This window comes from Camelus bactrianus, chromosome 20 (assembly GCF_048773025.1).
Source record: "Camelus bactrianus isolate YW-2024 breed Bactrian camel chromosome 20, ASM4877302v1, whole genome shotgun sequence".
In the NCBI taxonomy this organism is placed as follows: domain Eukaryota; kingdom Metazoa; phylum Chordata; class Mammalia; order Artiodactyla; family Camelidae; genus Camelus; species Camelus bactrianus.
Genome location: NC_133558.1, coordinates 26132587 through 26158608, shown reverse-complemented (window position 1 = coordinate 26158608; position 26022 = coordinate 26132587). Strand labels below are relative to the sequence as shown.

Genomic DNA, 26022 nt, shown 5'->3' with positions numbered 1-26022 from the left:
GGTTCTTACCCGGGAATCTGTGTTCCTGTAGGGGTCTATGACTAACATTCAGGGGTCTGTGAACTTGGATGGGAAAAGAAAATTACACTTTTATTTTTGGTAACCTCTAACTGAAATTTAGCCTCTCCTTCAATGATGAATGTAGGCAATAATCTATAGTGGCATGAGCAGAATCTGGGACTTTGTCACCCAGAAAAATCACAGCTATTTTCATCTCAAATTATGGTTGTTGAAAATATCATAGGTATCTGAAAATATCATTTCCACTCATCAGCACTTCAAAATTACAGTGGTTGCTAGTATTTGCTATTTGAGGCATAAAGAAGTACACTGACTGCTATCTCACAAATGTTTAATATTTAGTAACTGTATTTCAACTTAATTGGTTTATTTTTTAATCTTATCTATTTCTACTTTATTATTTAAAGACATCATTCTGATAAGTGGTCAGTAGGTTTCATCTGGGTGCCAAAGTCATTCATGGCGTGCACACACAAACATATACACACACGTGCAAGCACACACACCCACACACACAAAGGCTTAAAACCCTTGATTTAGCAGAACAATAATTAATATGACCTGAGGAAATATCATAAATGAAGCTGAGGGAAACACTACCTATAATTACTACATTTGATCCTAAGTACATTTGTGTGTATTTCTTTATGATTACACAAATATGTCTAGAAAAATAGAATATACTCTAAAATTAAGTTGTTAAAAACAAATATTATTTACTTTTTCCTACTGATACAGTTTTATGTATGCCAAAAAATTTTCCACCATGACTGTAACTTCTGCAATCAGAATTTTATTAAGGGAAAGAAAAATAAATTGAAGTGGGAGATGAACCTGGCAACCTCCCCTCGATCCTTCTACTTCCTCATTTCCTCATCCTTCCTGTATCCCCTTCCCGTACCAGACCCCCTCCCCAACCTGAGCAACAGGCAGGATTGGGGGTAGGGGGCTCCCACTCTCCTTGAGGCTTTGTTTCCAAGCTCCGGGCAGAAAGCTCAGCCCATCTCTCCTTCTCCCTCCCTCACACACACACATACACACACCCCAGAGGCAGACCAGTGTGCTTGTAAACCTTAACAACTGGCTCTCTGGAGAAAGAAAAGAAAAAGACCTGATTGTTGTTTGCCAATTTCCATGTTAAAAATACTCCCAGCATAGCTGACTTCAAGCTATCAGTGTGATGTCATTGAACATGGAGCTGGAAATGCTGCACCATTTATATACTTCCACCATGCACATACAATGGGTGTAAACTCAAGGAGCACACTTAACAGTAAAGAGTATACATAACAGTAAAATATAGTCACAGCATTAGGTAGTTAAGGATTGGTAAGTTTCAAGTACTTACTACCTTTGTTTTTGATATCATTTGTTTAATCATGAGTTTCTGTCATTTACATTTTCATCACATCTATGTTTAACAACCAGCTTGCAAAACCACTGAAAATTTAACAATTGGCTCCCACAAACCAAAACGAGCCAGTGGCGAGACACAAGAAGAACCTGTAGCTCTTGGCCCTCTTGGACCCTTACACCGTGCAGCCTGGGAAGCAGCGAGAGGCCCCTTTCAGCCTCTGAGACATCACTCTCTCTTCCTTGCCTGCATAGCTCCAACTCTAGGTGAGGAAATCTCATCCACAGACACTACACCGCCCCCTAGTGGCTGGGGTACTCACCTACACTCATCTCTGGCTGAACCCCTCATCCTCAGAGCACTTTCTTATATACCTGTCCTTAGGCCCAGCCTCCCTCCAGTTATGTTTTCCCATAAAACAAGCACTTGCCTTCGATTTCTCTTCAGATAGCCCTTCAGGACCTGAGGCTTATTGCATTTTCTTGTGTTCATCTTCCCCTCCACCAGCACACCCAATCTGTGGCTGTCCCAGCTCCTCAGAGGGAGTGGGGTGGCAGCCAGGATGTGAAACTGAGTCAAGTCCACCCTAGAGGATGCTGGAGGGTGAACTTGGCCGAGGGTACTGGGATCGGAGCAGAGTACTGAGTGCAGATTCAGGAAGTGGACGTGACCACCAGGTGCAGGGACAGGGGCGCAAGTGAGGAAGGGGGTGTAGTGAGTCACCTCATGGGCTGTGTGCGGAGGGCAGTCTTCAGGTCTTCCACGATTTGGTTCCTCATCTCCGTCTCTTCCTCATCAAATGCGTACAGACTCTGCATCTGCGGTCGGGAGGAGGGGGCAGAGGTCACGCTGGGCTGCCAGTCTCCTGGCTGCCTGCACCCCCAGCCCGGGTGTGACCCAGGGGTCAGCCTTGTCTCAGGGACCAGTTACAAATACAGAGTGTCAGCCTCTGAGAATACCCAGGTTCCAGTCCCAGACTTCACTGTCCTTATCTGTAAAATGGGAAGAGGGGTCAGCCCAGCCTATTTCCTAAGCCTATGTGAATCACACATGGTTAATAAATGTTAGAAAGGTTCTGGGGACTCTAAAGTCACGCAAGGGAAGGAGGGATCATGATAAAATCTTGAGAATAACTGAGCAGGGCGTGAGGTGTAGGGAAAGAAGAGAGGAACACCCCCCCTCCCCAAAAGCCTCTCCAAGCATAGCCGGGGCAGGAGGGGCGCGAGGCTCACCGCAGCCATGGAGTTGATGCGGTCGATGTAATAGTCAGGCCAGCTGGTCGCCAGCTTGTTGGGGTCCTCCTGCTCCTGGAATGAGAGGAAGGGCTGTATGAATCACCTGGTAAGACAGGCCCATGGTCTGGGATCCCCGGCTCCACTCCACGTCAGCAGGTAGATCCATCTCCCAGCCCGGCCTAGATTGATGACTCTGAGGAAGTTATAAAATCTCCCCAGGCTTCCATTTCTTCCTTGGCAAAATGCAAATCACAAACATCAAATCTCAGGACCTGCCAACATATGGGCAGAATCCATGCAGGTATATACACTTTCAATGAACAATATATACAACTAAAAATAAATTTTTTTTCCTTGCTTATATCCGTTCTGAGGCTATTTAATAAAATATAATTTTATGTCTGTTGAATCTAATGAAAATATGTGCTTATATTTTGTACATCTGTTTTTTCCAATTTTATTTTTCTGATAATATCACTCTCATTGTATTTGACACAAGGACTGGTCTGTGACAGTCTTGGAAATTTAAAACCTTGGTCTTTCCTTCAGATAGTTTGAGAGGCACTAATAGAAAGCAACCAGTGCCGTGCCTGGCAAAGAAGAGGTGCTCAATAGATAAGAACTTTACAGAGAGAGGGAAAGAGACACTGCCAAGGCCCTGGGTTTTGGAAAGACTAAGGAGGCGTCTGTGCAGGTGGGAGGCAGAGCCCAGATCAGAGGGCCTCTGGCCCGGCCCTCGAGGCAGGAATGATGGGAGTCGGATAGGCATTAATGCTGATTGAACACCCAGCCCTCTCCCCCAGCCAATGGATCTGCCTCTGGGTGTTACACATACCCTGCTCTTTCCTGTCCCTGTCTCCCTCCCATGTGGATGTTCCCCTCATCCACCTTCTGACACTTTCCTGCTTTCAAATTGGCATGAAAATGTACCTCCTCCAGAACCTTCCTGATGGTCTGCCTGCCTGCCACCCAGCCCGGACTTTGCCCTTCCTCCCTCAGCTCTGTCCACTCCGGCTGCACAATTTTGTTTCATAACATCCAAATTTTAGATCAGTGGGAAACCTGCCTGGACTTGTTTTTTGTGACTTCATGTGGCTATCTGTGCTAAATCTCTGTAACTGAGGCCCCCATGCTCTAGCTTCTGCCTGAGAGAGGGGATCACAAACCAGAAACAAAGGGATCATGAAACACACACTTCCCTGCCTTCACTGGCTCACTATTCAGCCATTTCATATGCATTTAATGATATGTGTGAACGTGTGAACCACTGTACGCTGCCCTGAAAGTACTGAACAAAAAATCACTGTCTCTGCCTTTCATGAAATAATCCAGTGCCAGAAGCAGAGTGATCAGCACTCTGTGGCAGCAGGACTGTCCACAGTGGACCACGGGAACGCAGGGTGGGGGACATCTAATGCAGAAGGCTCATGGCGGGGAAGGGGTGGGAGGGTCTGAGAAGACTGGGCTGAACTATTAAAGATTACTGAAGCTGAGACAGGTGGGTGTTACAGACAGAGGAAGTACCAAGGGAAAGAGAGGGGGTGTGTAAGTGTGGGGGGAGATGACAACAATTTAGTTCGGCAAGTAGAGAGGGATGGCCCTATATTTTAATAAATTTTTTGTTTTAGCTGTATAAGGGATCAACTTTGGGGACCTCCAGAGTAAGTCAATTTGGAAACTGGAGTATCATGAGATACGATAAATTACTCCTGAAATTAATTTTCTCCTCTCTCCCTCCCTTTCTTCCATGACTCGAGCTTTTTGAAGGCTTGCTTTCCTCACAGTGAGACTCCTGGACACAGAGCGTAATATTCTGCAGGTGTTTAATAAATGTGCATTGAGTATAATAGACAATGGCTTGCAGTGTGTGCAGCCCATGCATCTCACAACAGGGTCTCAGACTGAGTTCCGGCACCAGAACAGCCACGGGCTGTGACCATGACTGGCTGGTGACTCTGGGTGAGTCCGTTGCCTCCCTATGCTTTCCCTGCCTCCTCTGTAGATTAAAACACAAGATCGAATTGCTTCTCAGTTCCTTCCAACTCTAGAAGAGTGTATGATTCTAAACCTCCAATTTTATAAGGTCAGTCTGGCTCAGTATGGAGCCTGGAATGGAACAAATATCCTGAACAGTAAGACTTTCTGAACAAAGGAGCCAGGAATGGGCTTCAGGGAGTACAAAGGAGAAGCAGCCCCAAACTGCCCCAGACCTGCCTGTCCTCTCCCAGGAGGGAGAATGCTGAGCCTCAGGTGCAGGAAGACCCAGGTCCTAACTCTCAAACACCCGCACCCTAAAGTTAAGGAACAAGCTGCAAGTCTGAAAAAGGGGAGAGTGATGGAGGAGGAGGAAGGCAGGCCAAGAAAAGAAAAGCAGTGAGAGACAGATGGGCTAAAATAGAAGGGAGGCAAGGGAGATGCAGAGAGAAAGAGATGGACGGAAGAGACACAGAGATGGAGGAAGAGAGAAGAAAGCACAGCCGCTGGGAAAGCCAAGGGGAGGAGACAAAATCCAGTTAAGCCCTGAGTGCGGCCTGGCACCCCCTGCTAGGGAGGACCACCGTCAGGAGACTGACATCTTTTAATGAAGGAGAGGAGGAGAGGGAGGAAAGTGTGGGGAGACCAGAGACTAATGTGTGACCCTGACGTGCATGCTGCCCGGTGACAGGGACACAGCCTGGGACAGGGCGGGGGCTAAAGATCCATTAGAGATCACTTACTTCCCCCAGACTGAGTCCTGACCACAGAGCTGCCCCCAGGTATGGCCCAGGGCAGCACACCCTCCTGGGGAGGGACTCTAGGTTTGTCATCTTACAGGTCCCTGACCCAGCACCACTCCTGGAACCCAGTGAGTACCTGCTTACGGGATTTTTGAAAAACAGAACTCTATTTCCTTGAGCGTAACCTGCATGAGTGCAGGGATTACTCCTGTCCTGATTTAGTCATTGTCATTCCTCCAGCACCTAGGACAGTGCCCATGTGTAATGAACACGTGTTAAGTGAGAGAGTGAGCATGGAGGCTGTGGATGGCAGCGAAAGGGGTCACAGAAGGCACCTTCTTCTTGCTGCAGTAGATCTGCCACTTCTTCTCAGGGGGCAGTGCAAACACAGCCTCCCGGTTTTTGTCAGTGAGATCCAGTTCATCCTGCAAAGACAACAAGAAATATGTCTGAGACCCCGAGATGGTTGACATTAGAATGTTCAGCCCTACAGGAAACTGCAACTCCTTCAATTTCCCTCAAATCCCTCAGCCTGCATCCTCCAAAGAGTATCTAAGATATGATAGGGCAATTCTTTGTCTAGAAATACAGCCCCAGCCTCCCATCCCCTCGCATCCATCCACCCAAGCCCCTGCTGCCCCAACTCAGGCTGCCATCACTTCCTGTCCTCACCCAGCCTCTCCTCCTCCGGGCACCCTGTTCCCTGCCCATCTCCTGCATTGCTTTGCTAGCTCTTAATCCTCTTGCCCCGAGTTTCTTGTCTTCCTTCCCTTGTCCTTCGTAAGCTGTCAACATCATGAATCAAAGTCCAACAAAGGAAGAAATTAGTCTCTACATCCAGTCTCTGCCCCCATCCTTCAAGTCTCCATGTCCTTGGAGAATTTCCCCCTAGAAATTCCCTGGTTCCCCCAATCTCAGCATGGGTCCCAGCCTGGCGGAGGAGAGCTAGTGAGGACAAGGAGCTGGGCAACTCTCCTGGCAAGGAGGGAGGTGTTGGTCTGCTTCCCATGGAGGGATGCTTGCCAGGGGCAGCCCTCCAGCCACACCACCACCAGGAGAAGGCTGTGCGCACACAAGGCTGGGCTCCACTGGGCTAGTCCACACTTTCCAAAGAGTAGAAATGGGAAGTTTCTGATGTCATCAAACCTAGGGTGACTCTCTAGGCAGCTTGGGATGATTTTATAGGTTTGGCTGTGCTGAATGGCCCCTGAAAAGCTCTCTTATTGAAAATTCTTCTCCTGTAATTCATGATCCATGCCAGAGCTCATCAAAAAAAAAAAAAATAGTTAATGAGCCATGGAACATGCTTTTCAACTTAATTCTTGTAAGGTTGTTTTTCTTTTTTTTAAAATAAAAGCAAAACATATTAAGGCATAAAAAGCATAATATTACATAATCTTTATATTTTCTAAAAAGATAATGAGATTAATATCTAAGAAAGCCTAAGGGTCTTAAATATCAACATTCTTTGCCCTTTTATTCAATGAGAATGTTTTAGACTTTTCTTCACATAGATCAGAATGGTCCAATAGAAATATAAGGTGAGCCACACATATTTTAAACATTTTCCAGTCACATTAAAAAATTAAGGAGAAATAGTTGAACTTAATTTTAAGCCAACACTGTAACCCCAAATATCTAAAATATAGTCATTTAACATATAATCAATGTAAAAAATAATCAATGAGATATTTTACATTCCTTTTTTCAAACTAAGTCACCAAAATCTGGTGTGGATGTCCCCTTACAACTCATCAAAGTGCAGACCAGCCACATCTCAAGTGTCAGCAGCCCCACATGACCGGTGGCTGTCATCTTGGACAGCACAAAGAGAATCTGAAACCATGCCCATCAGTTCAGCTGCTTTGGAACCAGACTCCTGCAGCTCTAATGCTAACAAAAGGTTCTTCCCTAGACCCACTCTCTCCATAACCCAGGGATGTCCTTAGTCAAGATTCCCAGACCCTGCTTGAGGTTTCTGAAGCATTTCAGAATCAGAAATGAAAGAAGGTAGTAAGTGCACCTGACACGTCCCAGCAGAAACTGCATCTTTTCTACTTTCGTTTACATAGTTAGCTCCACCCAGCCTGCCCTCCTGGCCCATCCACCCCATGGACCCTGGTCTCATTTCCCAAGTTCAAAGTTGGCTTCCTCCCACAAGCCTTCCACAGCCCTTCCCAGGTAAGAACACCTCTCCCTTCCTCAACTCCAGAGCAGTTATGTTCAACCTCAAATTCTGGTTACCTATGCACTTGTCTTTTCTCGCCGTGGTCTCTGTCACTAAATCGATGGACATTTCTTGGTGATTTGGTTCAGTCCAGGTAGCCGAAGACCCTTATTGAGTCTCCCTTCCTGGTTTCCTGGACGACCACACTTGGGTAGTCCCTCTTGCTTGCCCTGTGTTCCTCTTGGGCTCCCTGGACTGTTCCTCCTTTCCCCTGCCATCAAACGTTGAAGTCCCTCAGGCCACCATCCTGGGTCCTCTTCTCTCCTCCCCCTCTGCTTTCCCAGATGAAGCCTTCTCTGCCATCTGCAAGGACTCAGTGATTATCCTAACCTCTCTCAAACCTGTACCTCCAGCCCACCAGTTTTCTGGGACCCAGCTGCCTCATGTACCTATCAACTGTGACGACCCTCAGGTACCTCACACATTTATATAGTGTCACTACGAGCCAGGCGCTGTTCTAAGCACTTAAAGTTTACTCATTAAACTTGCAACAACCCATTTTACAGATGATGAAACTGATGCACAGCGGAAAACATGCAGGCTGAGTTCATCATCCCAATCCCCTAAGCCTGGGTCTCCTCTGGCATATCCTGTCCTATACAGGACCCCAACCACCACCCTTCGTCTTGTCAGAAATCTGGTGTCCCTTAATCCTACTCACCCATCAATCCCATCAAGTCTTATTCTCTTCCCTCCTGAATAGCTCTTGAACCTGTCTACTCTTCCCCATCCTCATTGCTAATGTTTTGGTCCAAGTCCGTTCTCCCTAGCTTGGATTGCACCAAGCACCTCCTAATGGTCCACACAGTACTCTTCTCTGACAGACTACCCAGAGTGGTCTTTTGGAAAGTAGATTGGATCATCTCAAATGCCTGCTCAACCCCTTCAGTGGCTTTCTAGCACTCTTAGGATTGAATCCAAAATCCTCAGTTATTCTCCTTGTAATGGTGTCCCCACAAAGGACCCAGCTCTTTTCTGACTTGAGACTCCCACATATGCTGCCTCTTCTGAGGGGGGCTCTATGTCATTATCTGTACCTTCATTCATTTACTCAACCATCACTTTGCTTTTAGATCTCAATGGAACCATCACTGCTTCAGGGGAGTCATCATGACCCCCAGTATAGAATAAAGGTCCCTGCTAGACACTCCCATGGGCCCCCCAAACATTCCCTTTCCACTCAGCCCACCTGTCACTACCGTTCAAGATCAGTCTTCCCTGTTAGACTCCATGTTCTCGGGGGCAGGGACGGTGCCTGTTGGTTCATCTCTAAGTCCCTGGCAGCCCCACAGGGCCCAGCACGGAGCAGTCTCTGAAAAAATGCTTTCCATTTGTTTCATCAATATCCCACGCTAGTCTCCTTGCAGACATTACTTGTCTGAGTCATCCTTGCTTTTGCCAAAGTACCTTATGTTAAAAAAAAAAAAATAACAAAACAAAACCCTGCCCACTTAAAAGGCTCAATAAATACCTGTTGACTAAAAGTGCCAAAGAAGGAACACCCCATGGCATCTCCTTCTTTCAAAACTCATGCACTCCATTCAAGAAGATGTCCCCGCCCATGATAATGTAAGAAATAAATTTTTGATCCTCATTCCACGTTCCTAGCATAGAGCTCCTAAATCCCTTGGAATTTCATGACTGGCAGAAGTGACAGGGGTACCTTTTGTCCCTGACACAGAGCTCCTAAATCTCTTGGAATTTCCTGGGTGTTGGGAGCCTTTTTTCTTCCAGTGAAGTGACTCTCAGTGGACCCAGAGAGTTTCAAGCTGGGGCTGGTGGCCAGAAGGCTCAAGATGTGATTAGAAGCCTAGACCTTTTGGCCCCACTTCCCAAACTCTGGGGAGAGAAGAGGGGCTGGAGACTGAGTTAAAAATCTGTCATGCTGAAATTTCCATAAAACCCCCTATAGGGCAAGACTCAGAGAGCTTCTGGGAGGCTGAATGTACTCAGGTGCTGGGAGCGGGGCGCCCCCCAAACTCCAAAGGGACAGACACTCCCATGCTCGGTACAGCAGCCTTCCCCTCCTTCCCCTTCTGGGCCTCCCCTGTGCACACCCTCCTCTAACCATTCACTTGTACTCTTCATAATATCTTTTATAACAAATCGGTAACAGTAAATAAAGTGTTCCCTGAGTTCTGTGCGCTCTTATCAAGCCTGAAGAGGGGATCGCGGGAGCCCCCGCTTTGCAGCCACATCGGACAGAAGCAGTGGTGCTGTGGGTCCCCTGCTGGCGCCCGGTGTCTGAGGTGGGGGCAGTCTGTGGAGCCGAGCCCTGAACCTGTGGCGTCTATGCTGACTCTGGGTAGTAATTGTGAGAACCAAGTTAAATCGCAGGACACCCAGTTGGTGTCCACAGAAAAGTGGAGAACTGCTTGGTGTGGAAAACCCACCTATTTGGTGTCAGCAGTATTCTGAGTCAAAAACAGATCTTAGCAGTACTGACTGACACAGATCAGGCTCCAAATGCTGCTAGACACTAGCGAACACTCTGTTCCCGCCCACACCGACCCCATCCAGAGGAAAGGTATACACCAGGACGAGTCTTCTGGACCTGATGTGATGAGGAGAGTGGAAACTTTTTCACGTAACATGCATGTCCTCATCTTACTGGGGTCCTGCTACTTAAAGAGCTAGATCACCTTCCTCAGATGCATCCATTACCGAATTCAAGTATGAAACCCCGTTTCCCAGTCACACTGCACTGTTTCTCTACAGGTCAACCATGAGAACGAGTGACCGAGAGCTTATGGTAGCTGACCTGGTGCTTCTCGCTCTATGGCCAGGGGTTCAGGCCCAAGTCCTGGGCATGGGGCCTGCCTCCCTGGTCTGGGACCTTTCTCTGGCTTGCAGGCTTTATCTCACCATCAGCTCTCCAAAGAGAGGAGCCATGCTTCTTTCCTGTTCTGTCTCTTTGCGGTCAGCACATGATGTTTCACACACAGGGGTCCCCACGGGGGCGTAGCACTGCTGCTGTGGCCCGGAAGGGGATCACAGAGTCAGGAAGAGTTGGCACCAGGGTGAAAAACAGAGCTTCTGTCTGTCCCAGGCCAGACACGGGATGTCTTCATCCCAGGCCGGAACCAGGTTCCAGGTGTGATACAGGCATCTCTACCTCCTCACTGCTAGCTAATCACTCCTTGTTCTGAGATAACCCAGCGTCTGCCCACAGAATCTGCCCCGTCTCCTCTTCCTGTGTCAGAGACCAGACTATCCCAGGGAATTTCAGCGAGCAGAGGTGGTGTCCAGAGCTCTGATGTTCTTTGAGGCTCCTCCCTACCTTATTTCACAAAAGCCTGGACCTTCTCCTCCCATGGGCGCCTACTGCTGCCCCATGAAATCTAGGATCCAGGGGAGATGATGTAGGTCCATTCTTCTGGGGACACATTTCACAGTGTCCACCCCAGTGAGTGACTCTGTTTCTCCCACATGCCTGAGGTATCCTTGGGGCCCACTTTGGTCCCAAGCAGTTTCAGTAGGTGAAGATGCCAGCCCCCGCCCTCTGGGCTCCAGCCATCTCCGATCCCACCGTCAACACCCTCCCTTCCCTGCCCCTCACTCACCACCAGCTCTGCAAAGCAGACGTTGAGCTCCTCCGGGTTCGGGATAGGACTGGAGAACTCCATGTACTGCAGAGGGTGGCTGTCCCGGAGGTTGATCTCAGGGAGGTCGCTGCCCCCAAAGCAGCACAGGAAGCCCAGGCCATGGCGGCTCCTCTTGCGGGGGGCCATGGTCACCACAGGCCAGGGGGATAGTCTGCAGGCAGGTGCCCTAGGTCCTCATCATGATCTGGGTGGAACAGAGAGCACTGCGTGGTCAGGCTGGCAGCCAGGTAGGCAGGGATGTGGTCACTCTGCCACCAGAACTTCTTTGCCCAACTGTCAAGAGCCCTCAGCCCAAGAGCCGAGCCCCTGCTCTTCTCCCCCAGCCTCGCTCTGTTCCCTCTAGCTCCTCCTAACTGGAGGTATTTCCTCCTCTCCACGTCTTCCCAGGGTTTCCTGCCACAAACACTTTCAGATTCTCCCCCTGTGCTCTGGGAGACAAGAGAAGGGCTGTACTCACAGAATTCGACTCCTGGGAGGTCAGAGCCGGCACCCATCCTACCCTCTCTGTGACAGTACAGATGCAAATCCTAGTCCCTGTCCCCTGGAAGACCTGTCCAGCAGGGCCTCCTTACTTACTTGATTCATTCAGGGTCTGGGGATACCTGGTTTAAAGATGTCATCCAATGGGGAGGGAAGGGTTGAAGGAGGCTGGCGGGGAGACACCGAGCTAATTATACTGTGTGTCTCCTGCAGTGGGTGCCCCCCGGGAGTAGAGGACGGAAGGCTTGCCAGTTTCCTGTCCAGTCTGCTGTACCCAGGCATGTTTGGATGCATGTGAGACTTCAACAGGCACAGGTTCACCCACCCATCGAGAAGGAGGGGCAACCTGGGAGCCACGAGAGTGAACCCTGGGTAAGGAAATGGAGCTGATCATTGGATTGGTGTTCAACCAAGACAGAGAGAAATCTGGTCAAATCTGCTTTCCATACTGACCAAGAACAAAGGACACCATTATGGCCAGAACTGAGAGGCACCCAAGAGCTGGGTGGTCACTGGAACAGAAAGGGTTAAGTCTCTGGCTTGCCATGGGTAGAGCCTGGTTCACTGGCACCAGCGTGAGGAGAACACTGGCCCCAGACGCTGATGCCACATAGCTTCTCGTAGATGAAGCCCAGGGTCTGCACATAGGCTTCCTGAAAGGGCCAAACGATCCTTGACCAATGGTTCCTAAACACATTTTCAGGTCTGGGAGGGTTCAGTAGAGAGACCACTGCTACCCCACCACACTGGTGCCCGGCCACAGTCTCCTCACACTTCTATAGCTTAACTTTTTGGATATAAAATAAGATTCCCTGCTGTATACGTATTGAATATTATATCACAGGTTTGGGATCAAGATTTTTTTTAACTGCAGTGAAATATATATAACATAAAATTTACCATTTGACCATTTTTATGTGTATAGTTCAGTGGCATTAAATACATTCACATTGCTGTGCAACCATCCCCACCATCCACCTCCGGAACTTCTTCCATGTTGTAAAACAGAAACTCTATACTCGTTAAACGATAATTTCCCATTTCATTCTCCCCCCAGCCCCTGGCAACCACCGTTCTACTTTTTGTCTCTATGAACTTGACTACTCCAAGCACCTCATCTAAGTAGAATCATACAGCATTTGTCCTTTTCTGACTGGCTTATGTCATTTAGCATCATGTGCTCAAGGCTCATCCATGTCACAGAATTTCCTTTATTTTTAAGGCTGAATAACATTCCATTGCAGGTACAGACCATATTCTGCTTATACACGCGTCTGCTGACAGACACCTGGGTTGCTTCTTCCTTTTGCCTATTGTGAATAATGCTCTATGAACACGTACAAATATGTTTGTGTCCCTACTTTCAGTGCTTTGGGACATATACCCAAAGGGGTCAAGGTATTTTCGAGTCTTGACTCTTAGCTGTTTCTCCTAGATTCGGGTCATTAACAGAATGATCAGAATGTCCCCACGGTCTTTACTTACATCATTGCTAAAAACGTTGACCACAACAAGGACATCGAAAGGCCCAGAGGACACAGCTACCTCGTCTGGGAATGCCGAAGAACTAGTTATTAACACTCTCAGGGGACAGTCCTCCAACCAGCGCTGAACCCACAAGCCCGCAGTTATCCAGCCCTCCTTTCTTAAGGCACCATAGGAGACTGTTGGCTAAGTCCTTGTGGAACTCCAGATACGCCAAATCCAAGGCATTCCCTTGAACCAAGCTCTAGAACCTTATCAAAAAAAGATAAATTCGCATAATTTGTCCCTAGTGGACCCAAGGTAACCCAAGAAGAGCACTTCTTTATTTCCTAAGCCCTAACAATCTAGCTAATAAATTACTCATCTGAGCTCGCCTCTCCTATAAGGCATGATGCCTTTTAATCATCATTCAAGAGGTTTTTACTGGCTCCACTTTATCTCTATAAACTTTGTGACAGACTTTGTAATAGACCCAGGAGCACCTCAAACAACAAACTATCCGAGGTTGCCTTGTATTGTTGGTCATCTTTTCTGGGTTTGCACACGGGCTCTCCACAGCTCCAGGGAAGGCTCCTTGAGGGCAGGGGCTGTGCCTCCGGCTTTCACACCGCCCCTCTTTATGGCTAATAAAATGCTGTATGTTTAGTGGATGCTCAATAAGTATTTCTTGGTCAGTTGGGAAACAACCTGTGCTCAGAGAAAAGGAGAAGAGGGGTCTTCATCAATCAGTTAAGAAATACCGATTGAAATCTCTGATTCCTAGCAGTTGACAAGCCATCAGGAACCCTTATAAGGAAGAAAGGGACAGTCGAGGTTGGGGGTAGAGGAAGCAGCCCGCAGGCTCACGCAGCAGTCCTGGTGCATGCTGGTGAAGACCTAGAACAGGCTGGTAACTGAGGAAGTCAAGAGAGAGAGGGAGGCTTGGAGGCTCTCCAGGGAACTTGATGGCCGATGGCCAGGAGTGGGTGAGACAAAGCCCTGGCCTCAGATTGTCAGGCTTAGTAAAGCACAAATTCTGCAGGCAGACAGGGGTTCACTATTCCCCGCCCATCGCCAGTTTGGGGTGATGATGCAGAGTCCAAACCAGGTCCCCTTTGTGTCCTCAGCCTCCAAAACGCAGCTGCAGCTGGCGGGCAGGACGGCTTTGTTCAGGGCACAAAGCATGGAAAGGAAAGTCCTAGAGGTGTAGTGAGGCTGGGTGGATGGCATGCCAGGGTTCCAGGGAGGGATGGGCTGACATCAGGGAAGACTCTCTTCTGTCTTTACCTCCTGGAACTCTCACCCCGCTCTCCCCTCCCCAGTCTCCCTTCTTGTCCTTCTCTGCCCTTCAGCTCCTGAGCCAGGCTTCACCAGGGTGGGTCGGGGGTAGGGGCAGGGCTGGCATACAGCTGGCACACCCTGTGGGTCTTACAGCAGTTGTTTACAGCTGTGACTGCCCTGATTGGTTGGCACCATGCCATACCTGTCCTTAAATATTTTTAAAGTCTCCCCTGAGTCCAAGGAGTGAGGTGAAGTGGCCTCTGGAGGAGGAAAGAAGTAGACACAGTCCCTCCAAACAGGAAGTGCCTTCCCCACAGAGAAGGGCCTTAACCCTGCTCCGGGGGAGCGCTGCATACTTGCCCTTTTAAGGGCGGCCTGCTTGACAGCTCCTGAGTAAGTTTATGTTCCTGAGGATGCCCTCCTCCCCAGGAACCCCTCTTAAGTCTGTTCCTTGTGCCCCTCCTTGGGGCCCCATCTGAACATGCAAGACTAAAAGCACAGGCCCTCAGCTGGAAAGCATCTAGCCTCACAGTAGAGATCAGAGAACAGAGGTCCAAGGAGAAAATGTCTTATCTGAGGTCACACGGCTCTGGGGACAGAGCTGGGACTGAACCCCAGGATTCTAGTGTTCAGGCTGTGGTCTGGTCACCATCTCACCAGAGCTCATCTTCCAACGTCAACACCCCTTTTCCCCACCTTGCCCCAGCCCCCTAGTAGCCTTCTTCCATTGGAGAAGACCAGACTTCACAGCTCAGTTTAGAAATAGGTCCAGGTTCCAAGCTCCCCTCTAGACGGGGAGAGGGCTATGGAGGTTCCAAAGGCTGTCTGCTTCTCCTCCATTAGGAGGAACTGCCTCCATCTCCCACCACCCCAATTTCTCACCCATCCATGCTTGAACCCTTCCTTCACTCCAGCAGAGTCTTTGAAGTCGAAGGGACTGGGATCTGACTCCTGGCTTTGCCTTCCCCTCTGGGTGACCCTGAGCATGAGGTCTTAACCACTGAGAACCTCAGGTTCCTCACTCGTGATGCCAAGGTCATAACGGCATCTTCAGAGGGCTTCCGTGAAGAATAAATGACATAAAGTAAGCAAAATGCCGGGAGTGCCCCAGGCACTCACTAAAGAAGGCCAGCACTGCTGCTGTGGCTTCACTATCATGATCACCAGCAAAGTGAGACTTGCCCTGCCCAGAGCCTGCAACCATGAGCCAGCCCGTCTCCAGGTACAGATGGGGCCAGCAACGCCTGGAGTTGTAGGAACCTGTCCAGCCAGATTTAAGAAGCCACCCATCTTTGCCATCAGTAACTGAGAAATCTGGACCAGAGGAGCTTTTCCTTAGGCTCTGAGCTACCTCTAGTTGGAAAGGTGAACCCTTGTCACTGACTGTGGGCAGGGACTGGAGAGGTGGAGGTGGCCAGAACGATTCACTTCTGCAAAATCCCTTTACAAAGAGGAACAATGGAGGTTCCCCTGTCAGAAGAGAACTGAGAAGCAATAAGGACAGAACAAAACCCAGAGGACTTGAACTTGGGCCTGAGAAATGTAACCTGACCCCTCCCCACCCCCTATCTTTTTCTCCCTGGAAACTCCCCCAATACCAACAGCTCCATGCCCTCCATTTCCTGTCTCCCTGCCCCCACCCCTTCTCGCTGTGGGGACAGCGTCTTCCAGGACTGTTGGTCCCTAAACACAGACTAACTGGCCCACGACACCAAACCATCAGGTCAGCATCAAATAGCCCTCCTGTAACTCTCTCGGGGTCTCCTCCAGTCCCCTGTCTCTGGCCAGACTTTACCTCCTCACCGTGGCATCCTTCCACATCGTGGAGAAAACAGGTCTCTCCAACTCAGGAGGCCCAGGATAGTCACGAGGCAGCCTGTGGGTCAGGGGCCACAAGGCCATCCTCTCCGGGCCTCACTTTCCCCTCTGTGCTACGTCAGGGTTCGACTGAAGACCTCCGAGGGCCCCACCGTCCGTCCGCGTTGCCTGCTCCATCTCCTTCCCGTAGACTTCCCCAGGGGCTCTCGTCAGCCGCCACTGAGTACTCCTCCCACATTCCACCCAAGCCAGGAAGTACTTCCCACTCTTGAGTTCAAAACTCCCATTTGGTCTGTAATAATGAAAATCCTAACCCTTAACCCCAAACCCTGGCCCCCATCGCCTCTACATACCTGTTTTCACATGAATTAGAACTTCAAAAGCCCCATATCATTAGTGCTAACTCCTAAGTCTTAAGTAAAAGCAGAATATTAGCACCTGAGACACTGGTGTTTGCCAGACACTGGGCTATATCTACATCTTATCACCATAACAACTCTGAGATGGATGGCAACATTTTAAAAAAACTATTTAACTTATTTAAAAATAGTTAAAAATATTTAACTTATTAAAAAAAAAAACAACCCTGTGGTTCAGAGAAGTTAAGTAACTTGCCTAAAGACACACAGCTAGTGATGGCCTAGCTAGGATTCAAACACATGTTTGACTCTAAAGCTATAAACCACAAAGCTATAGGGCACATGTCCAAGGCATACCTGATCTGAGACCAGCTCAGAGCTTTCTCAAGTGTTCTTTACATCCAGACTCAATAATTCGTGATGGAGCACTTCCTATGACCTGGGCCAGGTGTTCTCATAGCTCTGCGAGCTCATTTCTGCATCACGGTGACCTTGTGAGGATAATTCCCCTTGCAGATGATGAGACTGAGGCTGAAGCAGCTGTTACATGGCTTGTCAACAACACCCAGCTAAGAGACAGCTGGAACCACAACTAAGTATCCTGACTCAACATTCAGTGCTCTCATCACAGAACCAAAGTTAACTCATCAACGCTTCCTGTAGCTCTTGAGACCAAGGCCATGACTTTGGGACATTCAAGTTGCCTTATCCTATCCCCTCCCCTGAGCTCCATATGCGAGGGTTACAGGGCAAGGACGTATTATGTGCTACTGCATGTCTCCCTGGCCACTTTCCAAGTGCCAGCGAGGAGCCAGGCACTGTGCTGACAATTGTGTGCTTTATTTCATTTACTGTCCCCAACCCTCCAACAGCACGACTATCCCTTCTTACTGATGATGACTTTCAGATGCCCCAAGGTCAGGCAACTTGCCCAACAACCACATCTTCTGGGTGAAGGGACTGTGTTTTGGGGACCATGATGTCACCCTTGACCACACATGCTTTTAATTGGCTTCCAGTGTCCAGCACACTGGACACTGACCTGGGTGGTGGGGACATAGGAATAAACAAAGTATGGTCCCTTTCCTCCAGCAGGTTCCCTTCTCGTGGGGGAGCCAGGGAAGTCAAGGCAGTGACAATACAGAAAGGTGGGGTGAGAGGGACTGAGAAAGGGGACCTGGTCTAGCCTGGACGGGTGAAGAGGAAGTCAGGGAAGGCTTCCAGGAGAAGGTGACACTAAGCTAGTCTTGAAAGAGATGAGAGAATTAAGGAAGGGTGTAAGAGGTGGGGAAAGGCATTGCAGGCAAGGGGACAGAATTTGCAAAAGCACAGAAGGAAAAACAGCAGGGAATGCTTGAGGCCAGGGTCCTGACCAGCAGCCTGTTAATTTGTGGCTAAACTAAGAGGCAAAAGGAATCGACAGGGTATCCAAGTATCTTGATTTGAGGCAGGGCCCAGGCCTCCTGGGGAGACTGCTTCTTTGCCCTCCCCCCCCCCACCAGGTCCCCTGGGGGCCCTGATCTGGGAATGCAGCCTGGATCTCCTGCTTGAAACGTCAGGAATGTAAACAATGTCCTGTTCCCCAGGCAGGAGATTCCTCCAGCCTACATCCTGACCCTCACAGCCCCTGGGCGTCACCTGGGAAATGGCCCCAGGCCCAGCTGACCCACGACCTGACTCCCCAAGGAAGACCCTATGCCTTTTCATCCCAGGCGACACTTCCAAACCTTCAGCCCCACCATCTCCCCACTGCCCACCTACCCCAGGCCTGCTCCCACTTCAAGCCTCTGACCACCCCCACATGCTCCGTGGAGAGCAAACAGGCGTGGGGCCCCTCACAACGCTCTCCAGGCTGCTTTCACCCTGGAGCTGCCTGAATTGCCAATATCCAGTTCTACCCCACAAACTTGCCTGGGTTCAGTTCCACTGCCATCAACTCTGTGTGACTTCAGACAAGTTACTCAGGCTCTCTGAGCCTGAGTTTTCTCATCTGTAAAATGAGGAGATAATAAAAGTACATATTTCACAGGGCTGTCATGAGGATTAAATGAGTTAATATTTGTAAAGTACCTCATACGGTGCCTAGTAATAAAGCACTATGACTATCTATACAGATCAGCCACTGTTACAATTACGAAGAAACCTAAATGTTGACTGTATGTATTACAGAAAGTTCTCTCTATGTGATTGACTCATACATATTATTACAAGGGTTGGCAAATATCACAGGGTCAAACTCAGACTGTGTTTGTAACTAACGTCTGATTAGAACACAGCTACACCCATTCACTGTCTCTGGCTGCTTCTCGCAACACAGAACCCGGCGCTCCACAAAGCCAAAAATATTTCCTTCCTGGCCATTTAGAGTTTGCTGATTGATGTTTTATTAGGTTGAATCATATATAGCTGACAGTGTTCAATTATCTTTAACCTATAAAATTGTAAATTTCCTAAGGTTCAACTTAGCATAGCATACTGGCTCATCGTGTGTCCTGTCTTACCCATGAAAACAGAGTTACAAGGATCATTTTTTGAGCATCTTCCATGTTCAAAGCTTATCCTGAGCTTTCACCACACTCTTGCAGGGTAAATATGATCACTGCCTGCCCCTTCTTTACCGATGGGGAGATCTGAGGCTCAGAAAGATGTAAAGTGTGAGCATAGGACTTAAACCAGGTCTCCAGGCTCCATATCAACCATCTACATCTACGCACTGGGTGTAAGAAGTTGCTGGGAGTGAGATCTGTCTCTGATTAGGACAAAACATGGACAGCACGAAGCCCTCCTCTCTCCGAAGCCCTCCTCTCTCCCCACTTCTCTGCGGGTCCTTCTCCCAGGCAGCACTCGGGCTATGTGGTCATCGGAGCCCAGGGCTGACTTCCCTGTCGGCCTCAGGACAGTACTCAGAACAATCTGACTTGTATTGTGAGCCTCGGGCAGGGCTGGGGAGGGGGTGGGGAGCACTTTCAAAAATAAGCAAGCTCTCTTTCCAGGACTGAGGGAGCTATTTTTAGCAGCCGCCTAAATTATGGTTTCCCCCTCTGCTCTGGGAAAGGCAAGAAGCAAAAGTAAACTCTCTTGCAGCCCCAGAGTCCCCTCCGCGCAGGCTGCTGGGTGGGAGACTAAGAGAGCAGGGGGAGAAGAGGAAGGAGAGAAAGGAGGGTCTTGCTGGGAAAGTGAAACTGAGAAATTCCCCAAAGTGACTTGGGGGTGAGCGTGGAAGTTGTGGATTTTCCAGTTGGTTTTCCCATTTTGAGAAATGAGGAAGAGAATATAGGTTTCTTTGTCTCACCAGAACAGAAAACAAGCAGATACTAGCTCTCCAAGGCCATGGTCAAGCATGCGTTCACTCATTCATTCATCCACTCATTCATTCATTCATCCATTCACCCCCTGACTGCCGTGTAGAATGCAATTTTCTGGGGGCTTTAGATGAACCAGACATCAAATCCTCTCCTCACCAGGTTTATAGGGCTGCTGGGAGGCACATGTATCAACCACCAGGAAGCGAGGGAGGGAGGGAGGGAGGTGCAGCTCCAGGCCCTGGGACTGCAGGGAGGAAGAGTGGCTTCTGGCTAGTGACTGGGACAGTCACCAGAGGAAGTGGCACGGAAGCTGGGTCTTGGAGGAGAGGTTGCCATGTGCCAGTGGGAGGGTCCAAGAAACCCATTCACAACAGAGGCATGCCAGAGTGAGCACCTGGCATCAAGGTGAGGAAGCGGCTAAGGGAAGTTGTTTGTGCCCAGGCTGGGATGCAGGGCACAAGAAGGTGCAGCAGGACACAAGATGGGGACCTGCTAGCCAGGCCCTGAATGGCAGGCCAAGGAGGCGGTGGCAGCAGCCCAAGGATGGGCAGTTGGGTGGTTTATCGGCTGATTAGTTGGTGGCTTACAGTAAAGGACAGAGTCTGTGACGTCTGATCCCAGCTGGGATTTGGATGGGCAATTAGGTTGGCACCGTATGGGGTGGATTTCAGGACAGATAGAAGGGGAGAGTCTGAAAGCAGCTCTGTCTGAGCAAGAGTTAATGAGGCCTTGAACTGCTGAGAAGAGAAGGGGACAGGGACAGATGCCGGGGATGTCACAGAGGGGTGTGCATGCCCACATGTGCGTGAGCGGATGGGGAGCTTTGGCAAGACGCAGCCTGGGCACGGAAAGCAAGGACTCAGGCAGAGCCTGACAGGGAGCGGTGGGAGCTCTCTGGGCAACAGCTGTGAAGTCAAAGAGAAGAAGGAATTTTAACACCCAAGTCTCTGCCACCCATCAGAGCCAGAGGTCTGGGGCCCCTGGCCAAAGGGAAACCACTCTGCCCGTGACAACCCCTCCTGCTTCCGGGAAGCCCCAACCCCAGGCCACACAGACGGGGCTGTCTTTACTGATGGGATGCAGTAAAGACAGCACCCGCCTCTTCCTGGGCGCTCCTGCCAGGTCTCCCACCAGAGCGCCCCAGCACGCTGAGAACTCACACCATTCTAGGCAGCCCTGGGCTGGGAGAAGCTCCCTGCTGACCACGCCTCCTGCAGTCCCAGGACAAAGGCATTCTGTCACTCATGAAGGTGGAACCTTGAGGTCCTGTCAAGACAAGCAGGCCCTGGGACCCCACTGGACTTGGGCACCTGGTCACACACTAAATGCTGGGCTGAGTCTTCCCCAGAAACGGTGCCCTCCTTACAGCTCTGTTAGTCCCTCTAGGTGTCCAGCAATCACACCAGAAAAGGCCCTGTGTGTGCCTCTGGGCCTGACTCGACATAAATCCTGGACTATAGCCACCTTCCATCTCTCCAGGGTGGGCAGAGTGGGAGAGGACAGGGACTGGGGGAGGGGGGACAGTGGACTCCTGGAGGGCAAGTGATTGAAAAGGCTGCCCCAGGGTGCCCCTCACCTGCCCCTCACTCTCGTCCATACAATTCCATCCGTTCACTCATTCATTCTAACAAATATTTGTGGAGCCTCTAAGTACCTGGCTAAGAGCTGGAAAAACACAACGGTAAAAACGAGTTCAGTTTGGTGGGGAAGGAAGACAATTAAGCAGATAAACGTAATAAAGTGTGGATGTGGTTATGACAGGGGAAGTTCACATATCTAGGTCTGAGGAAGGCTTGCAGAACTCGATCCCAGTGGGGGTCCTGTGCTACCCTGAGCTCTCTGCTCACACAGAGGGCTTAGAGGGGGCAGCACATAACAGAATGAGCACCGGGAAATGATCAGAGGAGCTATCAAAGATTTGGGACCAGACAGCCCTCCCAGGGTTACTAATATTATAAAAGATGGAAAACAGCCATAATATTAAAACATAAGGATTGGTTAGATGATAGATAGATAAACAGACATAGTGACCTATGTGTACACACACACACACACACACACACACACACACACACACACACACACACACACCATGAAGAAATTATCTTTGGGTGGCTGGAGTTTAAGGTTATTTTAATTATCCTTTTCTGCATTTTTCCAAATTTTTTACAATCCTCATTTATTATTTTCAGCAGAAAAGATAGTATCATTTTGAAAAGAAGATAAACCTGAGACTAAAAATGAGGAGACTCAGGACTGAGTCCCAACTCTGCCCCAGCAGGCCACCTAGGCAAGAGAGGAATGACCTTGGCTATTCTTAGGGCATTTCTTTGAGCCTTGTCTGTAAATGAGCAGGTCAAACCACACACCCTCCAGAGTTTCTTCCACCCCAGACACCAGGCTCTGAGCCACAGAAAACACGAGGTGCTAAATGATGCTGGTGGAACAGAATCGTATCCCCTGAACTCCCATTAGTTCATCCGTCATTCAAGTGTTTGTTCATTCAACCTCCATTGTTTTCAGCACTCACTCTGCCTGGCACTGCTCATGCTGCTGGGGATTTAAGGGCAAATTACATGGACGAGGCTCCTGTCCTCTTCCACGGCTGTTTCTTCCCTCTCTAATGCCCCATCCTGTTAATGCTTCTTGCCATGTTTTTTTCCAACACACCTCAGATGCAGGATCTCAAGCCAGGACCAGCGCTGACCTCTCCTGTCCCCTTCTCCCAGCATTCTGCAAACAGCCCTTTGAACAACATTTCTAGGAGCACCTGATTCTGCATTCCTCAGTGTAGCACTGCACCTCAGGGTTCCCAGTCCAAACAGAAAGCCACCTGCTTTAATTTTTAGGTTTGGCCATTTGGTGGGGCTCCCAGATTCCATACCAACCAAGCTTTGAAATCAGATCAACATCCTGCGAGCCAGTGAGGACACAGGAGAACTGGACTCTCCTATACTGTTGGGGGTGGGGGTGCGGGCAGCAAAATGGTGCAGCCATTAAACAAAACAGTTTGCCCGTTTCTTAAAAAGTTAAACTTACACTTCCATGTGATCCAGTTATTCCTAGGTATTGACCCAAAACAGAAAGCATATGCCCATACCATGTCTTATTCATGAATGTTCAGAGAAGCTTTATCTGTAACAGCTCCAAACTGGAAGCACCCGCAATGTCCAACAGCAGGTGAATCAATAAACTGTGTTGTGTGTCACATAATAGAGTATTATTCAGCAATAAAAAGGAATGAACTATTGATACATGCCACACATGGATGAAGCTCAAAATAATTATGCTAAGTGTAAGAAGCCAGAGGATAAAAGGTACACATTGTACGATTCCATTTATCTAAGATTTGGGAAAATGCAAACTAATCTATAGTGACTTAAACCAGGTGGGTTGCCTGTGGAGTGGGTGGAGGATGGGCAGGGAGGGGGGTCAATTATAAAGGGCACAGGAAACTTTTGGGGATGACGGTCAAGCAGGATCTTCATGGTGGTGATGAATTTACAGGTTTATACAGGCTAAAATGTATCAAGTGATGCACTTTAACTATGTAAAGTATATGGTATGCCAATTATACCTCAAAAAAGCTGTTAAAAACCACCCACACGGGTCTAATCATAGCCTCATGATAGCAAACCCCTAAGGGCCCTGGCCGCTGCGGCCGGCAGCCCTCCAGAATGCCGCTAGAATCAGCAGCTGCTCTACAGGTCCTAGGAAGGACCTCAGCACAGAGGTCGGGGGGAACAAGGAGTTCTCTCCAGGCCCAAGCCTCAGCTGGTCTGCTCCTGTCTTCCAGGAGGTAGGGTGCTTACTACAAAGCGCGTATGCTTTCATACTACGCCTGTGGCAAAGTTACCTAGTACCTGTGAGCCTCACTTCCCTCCTGGGCACACAGATGGCAAAGCCCACCTCCCAGCGCTACTGTGAGCACCAAACAAAGAGCACGGATCAAGCAGCCAGCACATCACAGGCCCTCCAACCGGGTTTCCTTCCCCTGTCCCAGCTCCAGGATCCTCACAGTGTGCCTAAGGTTCAGGGCTCAGCCTACAGAAGCACGAGAGAACCTGAGGGGCCCCCAGGAGCTGAGTGAGGAGGGACTAGAAGGCTAGTGAAGCACAAATCTGGTTCCATCTGGATGTCTCTGGAGGTAGGGCTGAATTGACAGCAGCCCCAGGCTTCTGGGTGGGTAAAAATTGGGTACTTTCAGCCTGGGTTGCTGTCCTGGAATTTGTTAGAAGCAGACGAGATGGCAAAGGGAACTGAGAATGGTGGCCGTCACACGGAGTTTTTAGGACCAGATATTAGGAGGCGTGGGGGAAATACTCAACCCTTACGCACCAGAAAAACAAGTACAGGAGATGCTCAGAAATGACTGAAGAAGAAAGGGAGGGAGGAAAGAAACGAATTCATGCTGGCATGTAAGAGGGTTTGATGCTATGGTGCAAAGGTATATACAGGGGGTGGTGTGTAGCATGGGTTTATAGTGTGATGTGCGTGGTGTGTGCTGATGGCTGTATGTGGTGTGGTATGGATGTGTAGGTGCTGTGTGTATATACAGCATGTGTAGATGTGTGTTCATTCTCAGGAAACACACACACGATTCCACTGACTTTCAAGTCTCTGCAGAGAGAGGACCCAGCCAGCTCCCAAAGTATTTGAGCAGAGGAAACAGTAATATCACTGATAACCAGCCCACGCTCAGTTGCTAAGGAGCTGCCCAGGCATGATACTCAGGAACTGCTACCACGGGGAAGGCCAGGTCTTGGCCTCAGTCTCCCGTGAAGCACACTATGGCCTGAGAGCAGATCCCCGTCAAAAGATGCTCGGACCTGCCATGGGCTAGAGACAGGGTAGTCACACTTAGCATCTCATCTAACCTTAAGACAACCCAGCAAGGCCAGGACTTTTGACTGATGAGGACTTTGAGATTCAAAACAGGAGATGGCACACAAACTAGGGCTCTCTCCTGTAATACACCACCTATTCCAACCCAGTTTCAATTCAGTTCCAGAGCGTGTACACTCCATGCACGTGTATGTGTTCCTCTGGAGGGGGCTGTCCAGCAGATGTAACTGGGTTTCCCTTGGTGTTTGTTATAATGGGGTGTACACTCCCTCTGCCTCTGCTATGTGAAATTTTGCTGTTATATTTTAGCCACTTCCCCAACAAGCCTGAGATGGGGGAAAAAACTAAATTGCTGACAATAATGTATCCCCCAAACTATTACATGCTCCACATGTTACAAGATAGGTATTCAGCACACTTTTAGAAAGAAGGATACTAACATTTCCTAAGAGCTAGGCTGGGCTCAAATTTTCACATTAATTATTTCACTTAATTATCCCAACATCCGGCAAAGATTGTATTATACAGAATGACCTGCATTTTCACATATAGGGAAAGAAAAGCTTAGAAAAGGTAAGCAACTTGCCCAAGTTAGCAGAGTTCATAACACATGTGAACCTCAGTCTAATTGATTCCAAAACTCAGTAGCCTTCCCACTTAACTGAGATGGCAGCATCCTGGTAAACAGTTGGCACCACCCAGCAGCCGGGCAGCCTCCTGTGGTGCCCCATCCCATCCCCATCACCCCATCCCAACCCTCAGGGAAGAACTCAGCGCTAGTACAGAGAAGCCCTGTTCCCCAGCCACAGACAGCAACCCGGCCCCATCATCTTACCACACACACTGAGTCACAGAAAGGTCCAGGCTGTCCCATCTTCTGGGCCAGCCTCTTGGGTGTGCGAGCTGGGCACCCCGCAAAGGGCCCCCTGCTTGGTTTCAGGCTCTGCTGTCACTGTCTTGAAATCTTTAAAACTTTCTGAACAAGGAGCCTTGCATTTCCATGTTGCACTGGGCTCCGCAAATCACGCAGCTGGTCCTGCCCATCTTCTACAGCAGCCAGCACACGCCGCCTTTCCCAGGAAGAGCAGCCCAGCCAGCCACTCCCTGTGTGTTTCCAAAAATGTTACCCACAGTCCCTGAATGGACAAGTTACTTTAATCTGGGGTGGCTTCCTGCCCAAACAGCCTTGATAGGCAACTCAGTAACTGCTGGGCTGCTCCCCGCCCTGACCTCTCCTCCTCATCCCACCTTATCCCTCCACCGCAGGCTCCCTGCTCACTCCGCCTTAAACGCACCACTGCTCAAGGCATT

At 49.3% G+C, this 26022-nt stretch overlaps 1 protein-coding gene across 5 annotated transcripts in view; it reads right to left on the bottom strand.

Moving 5' to 3' along the window:
• Window positions 1–26022, bottom strand: part of DAAM2 (dishevelled associated activator of morphogenesis 2) — a 128377-nt gene that overhangs the window by 33607 nt on the left and 68748 nt on the right. For 3 of the 5 annotated variants that reach the window (XM_045509350.2, XM_010973689.3, XM_045509351.2), the window contains exons 2-5: window positions 11118–11343; window positions 5663–5752; window positions 2608–2682; window positions 2099–2193 (exon numbers count right to left, since the gene is read on the bottom strand). In XM_045509350.2, the coding sequence (XP_045365306.2) occupies window positions 2099–2193; window positions 2608–2682; window positions 5663–5752; window positions 11118–11285 (428 nt within the window). In that variant the 5' untranslated portion in view covers window positions 11286–11343. Of the gene's footprint in view, window positions 1–2098; window positions 2194–2607; window positions 2683–5662; window positions 5753–11117; window positions 11344–16179; window positions 16403–25546; window positions 25698–26022 lie in introns of those variants that run through there. The other 2 variants (XM_045509352.2, XM_045509349.2) reach the window with 2 other exon arrangements.